Source organism: Notolabrus celidotus, chromosome 22 (assembly GCF_009762535.1).
Source record: "Notolabrus celidotus isolate fNotCel1 chromosome 22, fNotCel1.pri, whole genome shotgun sequence".
In the NCBI taxonomy this organism is placed as follows: domain Eukaryota; kingdom Metazoa; phylum Chordata; class Actinopteri; order Labriformes; family Labridae; genus Notolabrus; species Notolabrus celidotus.
This window is the reverse complement of record NC_048293.1, coordinates 9,088,786-9,106,114: the sequence shown is the minus strand read 5'-3', so window position 1 is coordinate 9,106,114 and position 17,329 is coordinate 9,088,786. Positions and strand designations below refer to the sequence as shown.

Genomic DNA, 17,329 nt, shown 5'->3' with positions numbered 1-17,329 from the left:
AGGCAGGTGAATCACCACCTCTCCAGCCAACAGTCCACTTGCCAAGCTTCGCTCATGCTGGGACTCGAACCAGCGACCCTTCGGTTCTCAAGCCAAGTCCCTATGAACTGAGCTACTGCCACCCCGGGGTTAAGTTAACAAGATCAGATGAACACAAGAAAAAAAATAAGATATATACATGTTAAAACAATGGTTAAGATAATAATGATTAAAATAATAAAAATAATAATAATAACAATGCAGTCCATGGCTAAAATAAACTACTCCAAATTAAAAGCTTAGATTAAAAAGGTGAGTCTTAAGTTTACTTTTAAAAACACCCAGAGAGCTTTGCCAGAGAGGCAAAGAGTTCCACAGCCTAGGGGCATAAAAACAGAAAGCCCTCTGGCCGGTGTTCGTGTGAGACACACGAGGAACATTTAAAAGGGAAGCATTCGAGGACCTCAGTGATAGGGCTGGAACATAAAATGACAGGAGATCAGTAATGTGTGGAGGAGCAAGACTGTTAAGAGCTTTAAAAAATAGTAAAAGGACTTTAAAATCAATTCTGAAAGAAACAGGGAGCCCCGTACCACACTGGCTCAGAAACTCACTGCACTGTTAATTGTATTTCTTGTTATTACAGTAGTTGTTATTACTGTTAATTTAATTTTTTATTATATTGCTCTCTTGCCACTCTTCTTTCCCTCTCTCTTCCTCTGTTTGTGTGTTTTTATTTTCATTTTCTCTTTGGATCTCTTTGGATCAACTGTGTTGTGTGTAAAGTGCTATATACATATTGTTGATTTGATTTGATTGATTATAATAAATAAAATTAAAAAATATGTAAAAACTGAGAGACAGATTAACAAACAGACCCATTTAAATAAATAACATCCAAACTCACATTATTGTTATTTCATTTGGTGTTTCTAAATATGCTGCATATTTCTCATATTAGATGCAATTTACAGAGAAAAAGACCATGTTGATTTATTAAATTACTTTTTTCTCTCACAAGGTTTAAATATGCAGTTGATTGCAATGAGTGCAATAGATGCCTCAAAATAAGACTTTAAAAAATGTTGCATGATTGGCAAATCTTGGCATCCATAGATGGAGTTAGAATACACTAAATTGTGTAATTTTAATCAACTTTATCTGTATCTGGGTTGCTGGTTTTCTCTACATTTGCATTTAAATGTTTTAAATTATAATATATATATATTTTGTGCCCTCAAATGTATAAATCTTAAAAAAAAAAAAAAAAAAAAAGGAGGTATAAAACGTAAAAAGTGCCCTCTGCTTGCCCCACCAATATATAAAACAAAAAAGTGCTCTCTGGATGCCCAACCAATGTATATATAAAAAAAGAAGTGCTCTCTGCAAGCCCCTCAAATGTATACAAAGTAAAAAGTGCCCTCTGCATGCCACTCAAATGTATAAAATGTAAATTCCCTCGTAGTAACTTATGTTTTGTAATTATGTAATTTCATCAATTATATTGAAATATATCAATTGTTTTGTTTTCCTATTTCATAATTAAATTTCCAGCACAAATGGTAAAAATAAATATTCACCAGAATGCTGGGAATTAAGTCTTGGATGCTCAAGACCCCCTTCTTGTTACCTCTGCTTCAATACATTTAAATTCACCCAAAACTGTGAGTACCAGGTGTTTGAAGGAGGTGCCTTTTTTTATCTTTTCTTTTTTTTGCCCCTGCCTCTCAAACAGCCTGAGTACGCCACTACTCAAGGTACATTAAGTTTTTTATTTCCATACTTTAGTGAAATTTTAATGTTGTTGATTGTATGTTTTTATATTTTTGTATTTGTATGATTTGTATATGTTTTTTTTAAACAACTCAATGGCTGCACTAGTACATGCTGCCCTCCAAAACTCTTTACCACCCACTAGTGCTGCTGTATGGAATGAACCCTTTCATTCAGAACCCCTCTTAAAAAGACTCTACTTGCCATTTCATGACAATACCACAAGGTGTCCTCCCAGTCGCAAGAGTTTGAGACGCATGTAAGGAGTGAGGTCAAGAGTAGCTTCCGTGGGTTTTGCAATTATCACACAAGATAATTCAGGAGTAGTCATCTTTCCCCCCCCCCCCCCCCGATTAATCATGCACACACATGCATACACATAGACATTTCATTTTCATTCAGCATGTCCACTGCAGGATGCTTTCAATTTGGTAAACAGGCTTTTTATTTGTGGAGAGCTCAGTCTGTTTGAGCTCAGGGGATTCAGACACTAATTAGGTACGTTTCTATATGTTACAACCTCAGTTGTGAAACAGCCTTTATAAATGCACCGTGCACCCTGCTAATTAAAAAACTCCCACAAGTAGAATATATTACCTAGTCTGAGTTATTCAGAAAGGTGAAGAGAAGAGAAGGAGAGAAGCCTGTTTGTATGTAGTTATCTCGTGACAACGAAGCGCATTTTCTTGCGATAACAAATGATTAACATTTAGTCTTAAGAAAACTGTTTTTAAAAAAGGGAAACCGCCATATTTGTTTTTACATTTTTAAGCAAATTTATAACAAACCCCAGTCAAAATCAACTCTTGTAGAGTTCCATTTAAACCCTGCTTGACTGAGCAGTTCTGTTATATGCAAATCAATTAACACAAACTACATTGAAACAACCATAGAGAGCCATGTAGACTTTGTGGAACATCAGAGTACTACATGATTGTCCTGTGACAGGATTTTGATTGTGATTTTGGACACCTTTATTTCATATTCAAGATATATTTAGAGAAAAAGGTAAACTGCTGCAAAAAAAGAACTGTAATGTCGCAATAAGTCTTACAAATACAACAACAATTATTTATTATTTAAGTCATTCAGTTTGCTTAGTAGACAATACACATTTTCTTTAATAATCTTTTAATTTTATATATATTTTCCCAGTAAAGCCCCCTTTTATTCAAGTTTCTATTGAATCAACACATTAAATTGTCCTATCTTTTAAAATCTTTTTTTTTAACTAACTCATGTATTTTACACATGTAATATCTTTTAAAATGATTATTTACATTAAGTGCCGGTTTATACTTACTTGCCTTTTTCCTCCAGGGCCTCCCCTACTACTGTACTTAAAACATTTTAAGCCCAAGGGTTGGTCAGATAGCATGTGACTAAATGGCACCAAAGAACACCCAACATAAGGCCAGGAATAACCCCACACTTGGAGTCACACAAACAGTCACACACATGTCTTACCCCCACACAGGGGTCAAGAATATCTTCAACAGAGATGTGTTCTATCTTAAATTCTAGTGCAGACTGTGTTCAGAGCGCAACAATTAAAATACTTAATCCAGGGTGGCTTTGTCTGAGTATCCACTGAGGACAGACAGGACTGCACTCAGTGTAAGAATAACACAGACAAACAGGGATGTAGCAAACCAGTAGCAGTGACAGGACATTTGACTCGAGAGACATGCGTAGGACAGTAGCATGGCATGTGTGTATCATATTCCGCCTTTCAACTCTCAATCATTTTTGGGTGTTTGATTTTTATTCCCAGAGGCTTGTTGACTGCTGCGGATTGGACAGGTGGCATAACATGGCGCAGAGCTGGCCATTTACCAGCCAATAAAAATAGCTGTGGTCTCCATGATGTCACCGGTGAGTAAATCAGAGGTCCTGACTGTTGGGAGAGAAATAAAATGAGGGAAAGACAAGAGTAGCTGTATTATTTTTTACAGTTTCATGTTTCTTCTTACCTGTCTTGTGTCTTTTAGCTTTCTTAGTCTTTTCCTTTCTTCATCAGTTTCCAGCATGTTTTTCTCCAACTGTGTTCCACCTTTTTTTGCTGCTGCTGCTCATTCAGTGGAATTTAAACCTTTGCAACAAGTGAGATGTTAAAAGACTTGACAACAGAAGACCATGTTCCCAACACCAAACCCCAATAGCTCTACCATCTTCAGCCAGTCACTCTGGCAGCAGTTGCCAGAAAGGGTGTACAAACTAAAGCCGGAGTCTGATCTCACTCCCATACCTGGCATTCTGAAGCCGCAACACCATGCTGCCGATGTGGAACCTGATCAGTCATAAATCTTCTCTGTTTGACCATGTGACACACCAAATTTGTGATTCGCTCTCCATATCTCTTTCCCTCTCTATCTGCTGCCTCCCATAGTACTCAATATCTGCAACCGCCTCTGGCACACTGAAGCAGAAAGGTGACGGACCAACATGCTCAGATTAGTGTTTCTTCGTGCGTCTTTCATCTGTTTATACATGTTTTTTTTGCTCATATGTCAGAGTGTTTGGATGTGAGTGTGTGAATTTGTGATTATGTGTGCATAACTCCAGTGACCCAGAGGCAGCGTGCAGCAGCAGGGTCGCTCACTGATAGGATGTTAGGTATGTGGCACTTGTCAGCCTCTTCCAGGATGCTGTTAATTCACATTCTGTCCATTTCAGAGGTTTAGCCTTTAATTACCAGTGAATGTTCAGAGTATTTATGTGTGTGTGTTGTATAAAATTAAGTATATGCAAATAGCTTCATTTTAGTATTGACACTTTAGATTTGATTGAGGAGCTGTAGCTGTGTTTATTTCACATTTTTACGTACACCTTCCATACAGCTACAATACAAGAATAATCCCTAACAGTGAGCAACTATTTTTCTAATATCATAGTCTTTAAAGCACATTGAAAGCGATCATCACCTTAAGGAAACAGAGCATGTTTTCTTGTTAAAATGTCTAAATCAATTTTTTTTCTTGAGAAAACAATGACTGGTCATGCTAGATTAAACAGATAATCTATGTCTAGATTAATTCTGGTTTATTTAACCAAACCTGATTTCACCCCTCAAGATCAATGGAAAGACTGTTAAGGTAACAGGCACCTCCTGATACCATGCTAAGTCACCTTTCAATTCATATAGCTGCTAACATTAACAAGACATCATCCTTAAACGTTGGCAAGGCATTCCTGATTTTTGAGATCCAGGTATTGACCATGCTGATACTACCTACCCCACCACTTTGCCCCTGACCATGGAACTAGATGAGCAGCAAGAGCAATCAAATCAACAGGGTTAGCAAGTGGGCACCTTCTGTCACTGGTGATTGGTCAAGCTATGCCCACAATAATTTAAAAATGTATTTATCAAGCACTTTTCAAAAGCTGGGTTACAAAGTGCTTTACATGGGTAGCAAAATATAAAAAAAAAGAGGTCATAAAATCATACAAGGCTAGATAAAGTCATAAAACACATTTTAAAAGACATACAATTCCTTTAAAATAACTCTGAAAGAATACAATTCTTTTAAAATATATATTCTAAAAACAGTTAAAATCAAGTAAAATATAATAAAGTTCAGGTAAAATCAGGAAAGGCTCTGCAATAATTTTTTTAAGAAGAGATTTACATTTTTTTTACGACTGAATTAACACTAAAATCAATCGTACACTTGCATACATTAGACACAGAAGTATACCATGATGTCACTTACTTGCAATTCCAAAGCACTGACTGTCAAATTACCACACCTATGAGCCAATTGGTTAAACACAGCCATCGGGTAGGCAAACACATGACTGCTTAATTGTAGACGCACCAATCAGGTTTAAGCACTATAAAAATGCAGCAGGTGAGTTCACCTGCAACTGGATCCAGTATTTGATGTTTGTCTGATATTTGCTGAGCTTACAGTGTTACGCACACTGTAGTAGCATGGAAACTGGGACATGTTTTGTTGCGATTCTCCGTGTTGACATGTTGATTGATATAGGTATATTACATTTTCATCAGTCTGCAGCATTGGTCTTGTTTAGTGTTTGCACTTTCTGTGTGTAATTCACTTACAGTACTCTTATCACCGAGAAGTAGAATTGCTAAAAGTGTTCTAGGTTAACAGCAGCAGTGTGTAACTGGTCCAAACAGAATGAAGTCATATGAAACGTGTGTGTTTTACATGGTAACAAAATATGGTTTTGATAAATTAGTGAAACGTTTTTACAAGTGTTTCATTTTGAAAAGGATCTGAGGTGTTCTGCTACTTGTGTGTGTGGTTGTGTAAACTGTGTGTAGTGTTTTGATAAAATGGGCCTTGTTTCCAAAATCGTGTTTAAACAATCATAAAAATCTGTAATAGAGATCACTGACTCGGCAGACCTGATCTCCTCAGGTAGATCAGGTCTTAGGGGGACCTTATAGTTAGCTTAAGGTACTAGGACCCACCCCCTCCATGCTAGCTCTCGCCCTGTATCATACACACACATGCGAAGAGAATAACAGAGAAAAGAGAAGTGTCAAAAAGATAACAGGGAAGTTAGAGCCAGGGCGAGTAGCATATTTTGGTAAGAGCTCACCCCCAGTCAGGCTGTATGCTCTACCTCCCCCTGCTCCTGTATTTTCATGAGGGACAAGAGAGAGGGAACAAAGAGAGGAGTCTGCAGGGAGGTGTCAAAAAGAGGGCAGGGAAGGCAGAGCCAGGTAGTGAAGTCAATTTGGGCTAGAGCTTACCCTGGTCGGGTTAGGCCATACACTCTACCTCCCCTATTCCCCAATTTTCATGAGGTAAGAGAGGAGAAGTGAAAGAAAAAAAAGAGAGCATGCAGAAAGGTGAAGAGAAGAGAAGGAGAGAAGCCTGTTTGTATGTAGTTATCTCGTGACAACAAAGCGCATTTTCTTGCGATAACAAATGATTAACATTTAGTCTTAATAAAACTGTTTTTAAAAAAGGGAAACCGCCATATTTGTTTTTACATTCTTAAGCAAATTTATAGCAAACCCCAGTCAAAATCAACTCTTGTAGAGTTCCATTTAAACCCTGCTTGACTGAGCAGTTCTGTTATATGCAAATCAATTAACACAAACTACATTGAAACAACCATAGAGAGCCATGTAGACTTTGTGGAACATCAGAGTACTACATGATTGTCCTGCGAAAGGATTTTGATTGTGATTTTGGACACCTTTATTTCATATTCAAGATATATTTTGAGATAAAGGTAAACTGCTGCAAAAAAAGAACTGTAATGTCGCAATAAGTCTTACAAATACAACAACAATTATTTCAAAATCTTCACTGAGAATAAAATATAGATTCACTGCTGCTATTTCCGTAATAATGTTTCCTGTGATCCCACGTTTGAAGGTTTCATGTACGATCAAGTTAGTTTTCTAACTGTTCTGCCATGAACTGAAACTCATGACCGTGAAAGTCTGGTAAAAACTCATTAATCTGTGTGTGTTGTAGAAGTGTTGGCAGTAATGTGAAGTGTACACGAGTATGTCTACACAAATGTTTTTTGTAAATTCTTGAAGTATATTTAACTGACTCTTATTCTTGAAGCTCTGGAGTCCTGGGTGCTGGTGGTCTGTGTGCACAATGAGTGTGTTGTTTTAGGGAGAAAATAGCTGCACACTTGCACATTCTATCACAGAGGATTTATTACCAACATTTGTGTGGAAGGATGAATGAGCCAAACCTGTCCATATGTGGCCCTTTGTGTAGTGTGTGTGTGAGTGTGTCTGTCTTTCTGATGACACTCAGTGATGATTTTGAACAGCTGAGATGAGTTTGTGTGGAACTGGACAACAGGGCAGCTGTACATCTCTGTCTTGGACACACAAACACACACACACACACACACACACACACACACACACACACACACACACACACACACACACACACACACACTGAGGCACATAAACAACAGTGGAATCCTGAGGTCCGACCCCCTTGGGACCAAGCCAGACTGGGTCCTTAATAAAGGCCTTGTTGTTTCAGGAGGTAGCTTATATGGTTTCAGGTTCATATCTCAGCAAGCTCTATCTCACAGGCCACTTTATGAAGCGTCATGTTGTCTTCATATACATTTACACACATGGTCCTTCATTTATTTTTAACTTCATCCCAATTTTACTTCACTGGTCATGATAAATGTGCATGTGTGCACTCATTTCTTTGATGTACACAAGCATTCATCACATTGATTATAAACTATTATTGGTGGTGTTGCAACGCGAATAGCGGTCTAAATAAAACCAGGTTGCCATTACTACCTCAACCGGCCCTGCAACATCTCAACCAATGGGAGACTTTGCCTGGTCAGACCTCTGTTAAGAGAGGTGGGGCTTCGATGTGCTGCAGGGCACAAGGAGTGATGTAACCTGTGTTTATTTTCAGCATATACACGTAAATGTAGACACACACTGGTTCACTCAGACACACACACACACACACACACACACACACACACACACATACAGAAGCAACTGTTGAGTCTTGCACATACTGTTCTTTACATGAAAAAAATTGAGCATGCGCTGCTAGGGTCGATGACAAATATAACCCTGATGACAAACTTTTGGCCTTCAGGATGTGTGCCATGTTTTTATTGCGTTCTTCCTACTTTGGACTGTTGATGACTAGTATTGTGGGGATGCATGTGCAGAGAATAACACACACACACACACACACACACACACACACACACACACACACACACACACACACACACACACACACACACACACACACACACACACTAACGCAAGCGTGCACACACACACACAGTGTGTGACAGTTCCAGGGAGAAAACAATGTGATTAAAAAAATTGTGTATCACTAGGGAAGACTAGCGGGAAGGAGAGGCAGAGACAGAAAGAGAGACAGAGAGAAATTTAGTCATGGCCATTAATACTAATAGTGGCCTCCATTCCCTTCTGTCAGCTGCAGCTGTTGATCACGCTGGTGTAACAGTGAGCTTTCTAGCATTGCATCACTCTCTTTCCCAATGACTCCATTGCATTACACTGCACAGATATGGATCAAATAGCCTCTAATGCAAATCATGCTGCAAAGGAAATGGACTAGAAAGTTACCCAATAAGACTTTTGTTTGCAGTCTTTTTTACAAAGATTAATTTGTTTTAAGAACTGACACACTTTGCTCCACTGAGGCTATATGCAATACAATACAGAGTATAGTGCAGCATTACATTGCAGCACTATGCAGTAAAATCCATTTATCAAGACACTGATGCAAGACAGCCTCAAAGTGAGAACTACAGCTCTGAATGTTAGCTTCATCCCCTGCTATTTAAGAGCATGTCCGATTCATTAGCATGCCAATAACCTGCCGCTAGTTATTCATACCATGTGTGATGTATGCAGAGCGACATGTTGGTCATGTTCTCCATCTAGAGAACGCAGCAGAGAGACGATGTAACTTCCCCAGGAGCTCGTCCACTCACATACATCAGAGACATTCCACCTCATCTGACACTCGTCCATGGAATTCTGCAAATTTTCCACACTATTCTCCCAGGCACACAGGCAAGTGCCTGTCAAAAAGACTGGCATGCCTCAACATTAGGCACCTGTAAGCCCTTAAAACAAGAGAAATCAACCGCACCTTCTGGGGAATGTATTCAGCCCTTTCTGCTTTTAAAGTGGAATGTCTTGAACACACATTTTATTGTGATTTTCTTCACAAATGTATGACAGATTATGTGCTTCTTATATGTTTGTGATTGTCACCTGTAATGTTTGTGTGTATGTGAAAATATCTCTTTGTTTGCACTGCTGATAGGCGATAATTTGTCATAGATTTGTGCAGAGTCCCTTTCTCCTCTATGTTGGTATGACCAGTGTATGCAACCTATAGTTGACACCTATGTGTCATTCTGGGAACACACTAAATACTTCAGATGACTTGAGGGTTTACTTGGCAACCGATGGCTGTTTTAAGACCGTGGATACACTTTCAGCTTGGACTGAGTGCAAAGTTTTCAAGGATCTTCAGTACATGGAGATAAATAAAAAGTCGCAAGTATCATGTGCTCATTGTTGTGAGGCTGTTTTTAAAGCTCAGTGACTTCATCCTAATCTATTTATGTCACTGGATCACATTCTACTTAACCTTTATTTTACACAAGGATCGAGATCTCGTGGAGCCATGATTAGTCACAGGTTGTGTCCAGCTTTTCTAGAACATATTTTTACCAGTTTTGTGTTTGAATAATCTTTTATAACAACAATTGCAGGCATCACTTATCACAGCTTTCAGCCCATTGATTTCCATACCGAAGGAAACAATCCCTTTGCTCTTGTACAATCCATAATCCGTGTTGGGAGTGTTGGTGGTGGTGAAGTGGGGGACATGGGGGCTGGTAAAGGTGGGAGGGGTTGACACAGAGATGTACAGGACAGGACACCCTCATGCTTGCTCCATAAACCTCACCACAATCCGCTGCCGCAGCTGCTGTGGCGCACGAAGGGAGCGGAGAGGGTTGCTCTTTTCTGGAGGACTATGCCGAGTCTGGAAAGAGTTTTTTCTTTACACTGATCAGCGATCACTGAGCACGCTTCTCTTCAGTAGAAAAAGAAACACCGGAATGTTGTCACTCTCTCTTCCTGCAAGGTCGGTTTCCACAGATCAGTGAGGACATCGCTCATTTACCATGAGCTGTTTGGATGTTATGTACCCAGCCTATGGACATTACGCACCGTACGCGCCGACTGCTCCTGCTTTTATTAATTGCTTACAGGTATGAAGTGAGCATATATATCAGTTTTACAGATATGTTTTGCATTTTTCAAGTGTTTAAAAGATGATGGGGTTCCACTGTAAGGGGGATATTTGGCAAGTAAAGTAAATGCAGTTTGTGCGTAAAAGCAAACAACCGTATGAAAAAAAGATATTTGTTTGTGAATTAAGAATTTTGTTTGGAAAAATTTGTCTTTACCAACATCCGATTTGCAGTTGGTGTTTGAGTAACACGAAGCACAGTAGTTGCTCTGATATTAAAAACATTTCTTTACGCACGCACGCCAGCTTGTTCTCGCGCGCACTCATGCCAGCGCTGCCACACACAAAGAAAAACATTAGGTCAAAATGTCTCATAGACAGCTCGAGAACTGTCCTCGACAACACCTGTCATAACCCTCTCCCCTCTCCTCCCCCGCCCTCTCTCTACCCTCCGACCCCGCCTCGCAGGCTCCCACAGGTCTGAGCAGAACTTCTTCTCGCTGCCGAGATTTTATGGACACTCCCAGGGGTCCCGAGGGGATGTCCGGGGGCCCAGGCATAGGGGGATCGACTTCCTCTTCATCTTCTTCCAGCTCTTCTACTTCCTCCTCCTTCACGCCTGCAACTCTGAGGCAAGAGGAGGGCCCCAAGGAGAAGCAGGAGGCCCCCGAGGCAGAGTACCTGACTTCTCGCTGTGTCCTCTTTACGTACTACCAGGGAGACATTAGCAGCGTAGTGGATGAGCACTTCTCCAGGGCCCTCAGCTCCTATATGGATGGAGAGGGCAAACGGAGGGCGCCAGACCAACAGGGAACAGGTATAATGCATCGTTCACGTTTAAAAGCTGCACAAATACTGGTTCACAAAAGTCTTTGTATTAGCAGTGCTAACCTGCGGCGCAAATGAAGTAATCTTCCATGTGTTAAGAGCTTTTATGTCCACAACTGCAGAGTAGGTAACATGTAATTGGGGGGAATTTTGATGAATACAAAAGGCATTAAATCATGTGTCTGATGTGTGAAAATAAAGAAAACAGCCTCAGTTAAAATCAGAAAAATATCTGAAATCTTTCCACCGATTGCATTTGGAACATAATCAGAATATTTTGCCTCAGTTACTAGGGCTGATGATAATCTATAATTATAACGGATTCATGCCAGCCTGAAGAAATCTGGAATGTCTGATCTTAAGTTGGTTTTGTCCCCCCATACATCCCTGCAGTTGTATGATTTCCATGCAGTAAAGTGAACTCAGGTTCAATAGTTGTCAGTGTGGTGTCCTGTGCTTGCTTTTGAGGCCACACAGGGTGAGCTGACAGTTCTGCAGAGCACAGCAGAGAGCCAGACAGGTGATGTGATCAGGTGACATGACTGCAGGGCTGCTTGTTGGGACTGTTGTCTCTGGAGAGGTCTGGGTGTAGGGTTCAGAGGTCACGGGGTCAGAAGCAGTTGCAAGACACAGGACTAATTTGACTCTAGTTTAAGTAAAGGTATTAGGAAAAGAGAGAGAAATGAGTGTTGTGGTTGGATTTATTTTTTAGGTTTTGGGATGAAAAATCTGGAATCCATAAATGATTTAAAGCAGCTTCCGAATGTTAGGCTTGAATACTTGGCATTTTGTGTGGTATGCTTTGGAAACCTTGTCACTGCAGACACTGTTGGGATTTATAACCTGTTGTAAGTCAGGATCAAGCTTTGGTAAAAGCGAGGGAAAAAAAGGAAAAAAACAAACAGAAAATCCATAATCACTCTTAAAGGCCTCAATGTACATTTCATTTTTTTCTTTGATTTACTTTAGCTTTGATTGCACCAGAAAAAAAAGGTCATCTTCAAATCTTCCATGGAAACTAAGTTTCCATGTAGCAGCAGAAAATCCAAATCCTATAATGTTAATTCATTTAATTTCTGGTCAAAATATCTCATTGCACCTAATAGAAGCCAAATCTCTCTAGTTTAGATGTAACATCTTGTTTCAAGAAATTAGCCGCAAAAAATGAAGGCCTGAGTTTTTTATCATGTTGTACAATAGCTAAGTTACTATTTAAGTTTCTTGAAGTAAAATATAGTCTTATTTTATGATTTTTATTCATTACAAGAAACTCAGAGTTTATTTTTTTGTTCTATTCTCAAGTAATAAGATGGTGTTTTTGGCCTTGTAACCTGAAAGTGACTCAAATGAAATGTAATCAGAAATGTTGACTAGAATTCAGATGGACACACTTCTTTACATTTGAGTTTTTTTTAACTTAAAGATGTTCCTTGGATATCCATGTAAGGCCTTCTGCCTCCCCTGCTCTGCTGTCGCTGTTAGTTTCTTTCCTAGTTCAGCCGGACGTCTTCATTTCGGCACCAACACAAGCTTCCTGCCTCACAACAGATGCTATGTTTATACATGGCCGTAAGCGCACAGCCTCGCCGGCGTATCCCCTTCAAACGTCTCCGTGGCTGCCATTCTGACTCTCCCTCCAGCTCTCGCCCCACAATGGTTGCTCAGTCAGTTGCCGGCCTGCCTGTCAGATTTATATACGTATACTGTGGTCTGTGTGATAGGGTGCATGCAGAAACACTACCTCTCAGGATGCCGAGTGGTGTCTCTTTTCAGAAGAATATCTAAATATAAAAGTATACTGCTAAAAACATATAATGGCTCGCTGACATTCTGTCAAGGGCGAGGAGAGGGGGGAGCAGAGAAAACAACAGGTGGGGGTGCAGGAGACAGAAGAGAGGGTGGTTGGTGCAAGCACAGGGCCAGAGCTGCATGACTGAGTGTGTGTGTATGTGTGTGCAGGAGAGGGCTGTGAGACTTTCAGAAGTACTGGGCTGACATGAGAGTGAGAGATGTCACCACAGTGAAGATTTAAGGCTCTGCAGGCCTTGGGCTCCCTCCAGGTCAGAGCTTCTGCCTTATATAGAACTCCAGGATATAGGGACATCTCTCTTTCTACCTTTCTGTCTCTCTCTCTCTCTCTCTCTCTCTCTCTCTCTCTCTCTCTCTCTCTCTGTCCACTAGAACGTGGCTGTGTTTATTTCTGTGTCTTGTTGGGGTGAGGGTTGTGTGTGACAGAATGATCCAATGGGGAAGATATCTGGGCCAGAGGGTGTAGCAGTCATGTGAGAGACGTTGGCGCTCTAGCAAGGGTTGCTCCAGCCTTTCATTTGTCTCTTTAAATCAAATGCATCACCACACACTTGTGCAACAGTTTGTGCCATGGCCTATATTTAATCACTGTTTATCCTCCTTCCCATTCTCTTACTAGATACACCATCACCAAGTAGTCGACGGAGCTTCCCTCCATCCTTCTGGGACAGTAACTACTCCTCCCCTCAGAGCCGGTCCCACTGCGAAACCAGCGCACCCTCCTATTCCATGGACCCCTACGCATCAGGACTGCACCCGGGTCTGCCCCATCCGCACGCTCACCCTCACCCACACGCTCACCCTCACTCCCACCCACACCCAGCAGAGAGCTGGGGTTATTCTCAGGCCCAAGCCTACGGGCCCCCGCGGCCTCTACACGAACTGTACTCACCATCAGCATTGGAGCCTCATTATGGGCCCCTGTTAATGCCCACAGTGAGGCCCCCTCACCTCCCTACACTGCAGAGCCACTATGAAGTGAGCAAGCTAGAGCCCACTGCCTCCTGGCCTGGCCTGCTGCCCCCGGGGGATGTGAGCCAGACGCTGGCGCTCAACATGGATGCAGGTACCTACTGAACCATAACTAAAACACTGCATAACAAATAAACATGTCCCTTTGTTTACAGTTCAACAAAATATCTGAAAAAGAACCAGATATAAAAATCCAAAGCAGCATGAAACAGACACACAGACATCTGTATACACAAATGCAAACTTCAAATGTATATTTTCTTAAGGCAACAAAAACATCGGGTGTCCACAAGTAAAGTCGTTTTTATATTTGTTGCAGAAAATTGTGTTTTTTCTCTTGCTGTCATCACTGCTGCATGAAATGATAAACTTTCAGAGTTTTGCCAGCAACTATTTTCTACAAAATTAAAAAAACATGAGGGTATAGTTATCTTTAATAAACGTTGCTGTGAAGTATGGAACATAATTAAATCATGCATAAAAGCTTTTTTGTGCTTATAATCCTGCGTTTGACTCCAGGGATATGGAATTATGAGTACAGACATTCAATTACTCACTCAGAAACCTGTATGTTCTGATAGCAGCTAACTTAAAACACACATATGTACACGTGCACACACATCTGCAACTGTCAGCCTGGAAAAGATGCACACACTTGTAAAATGTAATGCCCAAAGCCCTACACACGCAGACACACACACACAAACACAATGCATCATAATCATCTCACAGGCTCTCTTTCCCCTTCTCTGAAACAGGATGTTTGGCTAAAGTAGGCTCCATGACAACCTGTGTTATGTTGTCTGCCATTGTCCTCATCATTGTCCCTTGGTCTTTCTGTTTTTCTCTCAGGCCTCCAGCAGCACAAGAAAGGCAAGGAGCTGTACTGGTTCTAACGAGCCCTTCAGTCACATTGACCAGCCATTACCAGATCCAATTAGTCCCTGGACCTGCTCCGCTATTGAAGCAGCGTGTCCCTTTATCCCCCCTTTTGACACACACACACACACATACGCACTCCACCCCCTCTGCTCTCTGTTTCACGGCCTCCCCCTGCCAGTACACAGCCTCGCTCCAGGTCGACGTGTGTGCACCATGGAGATAAAGCAGAGAGAGAGGGAGAAATCTATGCTTTCTCTCTCTTTATTTTTCGCCCTCTCCTCTGCTCCCCCCTGCTGCCTTGGCGAGGTGTGGGCCACAGTGACCTGTTTGGACCGAGAAAGACAGGATCACAACAGACTTTAGCAGTGGACAGAGAGATAGAGGGATGAATGGAGGGACAGAGGGATGGAAAAAGGCAGGCAAGGATTCCCTCCAATGTCCCTGGTTATCTCTGTCTCATGTTCTTTGTTGGTACGATCATCATCCACTTATCTGGGGTTCACAAATGCAACATGCAGGATCACCGATTCTGCTGGTTTATTCTCTGTGACTTTCATCACGATGCCCCTTTTTTTGTTTGTTATTATATAACTCTGTCCTCTGAAATAAAGTGTTCTATTTATTGGTGTGTATGTGCATTTTTAAAATGTTTGTTTAGGCCAGTGTTTTCAATATATTGTGTTTTCTAAAGAGAGAAGACGTGGAGATGACGATACCATGTGATTTTTTGATGGACCTTCTCTTATACATGAAGAGAACAAAAGTGGTTTCTCAAAGACATATCAAACATATCTTCAGTTCAACAAGTTTTTGTTTGCTCTGAACAGACTCAAAGGTTGTGTTATTTCAATTTGATGATGATTTTCCATTTTTGTGCTTTATTTCTTTGTGACTATCTTGGATGTTTTGAATTGGACTTTGGGGGACTTTAGTGTGTGCCATTTCTCATTTCTGTGCCCGAGAAGATTGTGATGTCAATAAATATTTTTATGGTAAATTATCACATGCCCTAAATGTTTACTTTGCATCACATGACATCAAATCTTATCTCTGTTTCATGTGAAATACATTATTCCTCTATCAAGAGAGAGAGAAAAAAATCATTGTGTGTGTGCAGATATTTTAGTAGCCGTGTGGATCCCAGAGACAGTAGCACACAGCCAGATGTGATCAAGATTACGCTATGCAGCGCGTCTTATTTAAAAGGCCTTCCATTTGAATTCCTGCTCGCATTCACACTTTGTCACCTATAAAGTGGGAACGACTGGTGAATGCCAGCAATGTGTAACCAGAGAAGAGGCCAGACATCCCAGCTATGCACCAAATGTTGCTGTGTTATTGATCCGATAATCAGATTATGTGCTAAGGTATGCCACTCTGGGCCACTATCACAATTTAGCGGCTGTTATGTGTGACCTCCCCTGGCCAGAGAGCAGCCAACTATGTGATTGGCTCTAAGCTGAGGAAACATGTAGAGTAATGAAATTAGAAGAGTTTACCAGGGATGGCGTTCCCGCTCAGATTCTCATGCCAAGCAACTTATTTGGACTTTTCACACGAGTGTTGTCTCTGGGTCGGAGGGTTTCCTTTTCTCCTTTCACAACAGATGCTGAAGGATCAACTCCACAGCAGGGATTTCTCCACAGCTGCTGTCACATTATATCACTTAGATGTCAATAAACTCTACATAGTATTAATGATTAACACCTTCACAATCAAGTTATAAGGTTTTGTGTGGAAATAACACATTCAGTGAAAAGGATGACCATGACAGTGATATGAAATGAAAATTTCAGCTTGTTTTATTGTCAAAAAAAGCATCAGAGGTGGCCCTTTAGAAGCATTATTTTACTGTACAAATACAACTCCCTGTGAGAGAGCTGTATAATAATGTTGAAGTCAAGCCTATGGAAATGCTGCCCTCTTCTGGTGTGTTTGAAACACTACAAGGATCTATGTGAAGACAGCAGAACACATGGTTTCAGGTCTTTGGCTTCAATGCAAAGTGCATAACTGAAATAAAGCTTGTTATCCATTTCTACTGTGCTCCTCCAGGTTTGCCGAAGATCTTTAAAAGCGCCAAAAAAGAGAGTTACTGCACACTGTTGTCCAGGAAAACTCATAGGAACTCAACTCAACTCCACTCAACTTTATTTATATAGCACCATTCATACATATAAACATGCAGCCCGAAGTGCTTCACAAAATAACAGAGACAGAAAACAACAGCAATGATAAAATTAAAAAAGGCATGATTATAAATAAAATACTTAAATAAAAAACAAAATTGTTAAAATAAGTAAGAGTGGAAATAAAAGTTAAAAATAAGATAGCGTTGA

General features: G+C 40.6%; 1 protein-coding gene across 2 annotated transcripts; it reads left to right on the top strand.

The window, feature by feature from the left end:
• Window positions 1-10,216: 10,216 nt before the first annotated feature.
• vgll2b (vestigial-like family member 2b) lies at window positions 10,217-15,987 on the top strand. 2 transcript variants are annotated; one of them, XM_034675339.1, is made up of 4 exons: window positions 10,217-10,518; window positions 10,968-11,316; window positions 13,756-14,202; window positions 14,961-15,987. In XM_034675339.1, the coding sequence occupies exons 1-4, from the start codon at window positions 10,432-10,434 to the stop codon at window positions 15,002-15,004; spliced, it is 927 nt and encodes a 308-aa protein (XP_034531230.1). In that variant the 5' UTR covers window positions 10,217-10,431; the 3' UTR covers window positions 15,005-15,987. The 2 variants fall into 2 exon arrangements, with proteins under 2 accessions (XP_034531230.1, XP_034531231.1); XM_034675340.1 differs by having other exon boundaries at window positions 10,220-10,391.
• The last annotated feature ends 1,342 nt before the right edge of the window (window positions 15,988-17,329 follow it).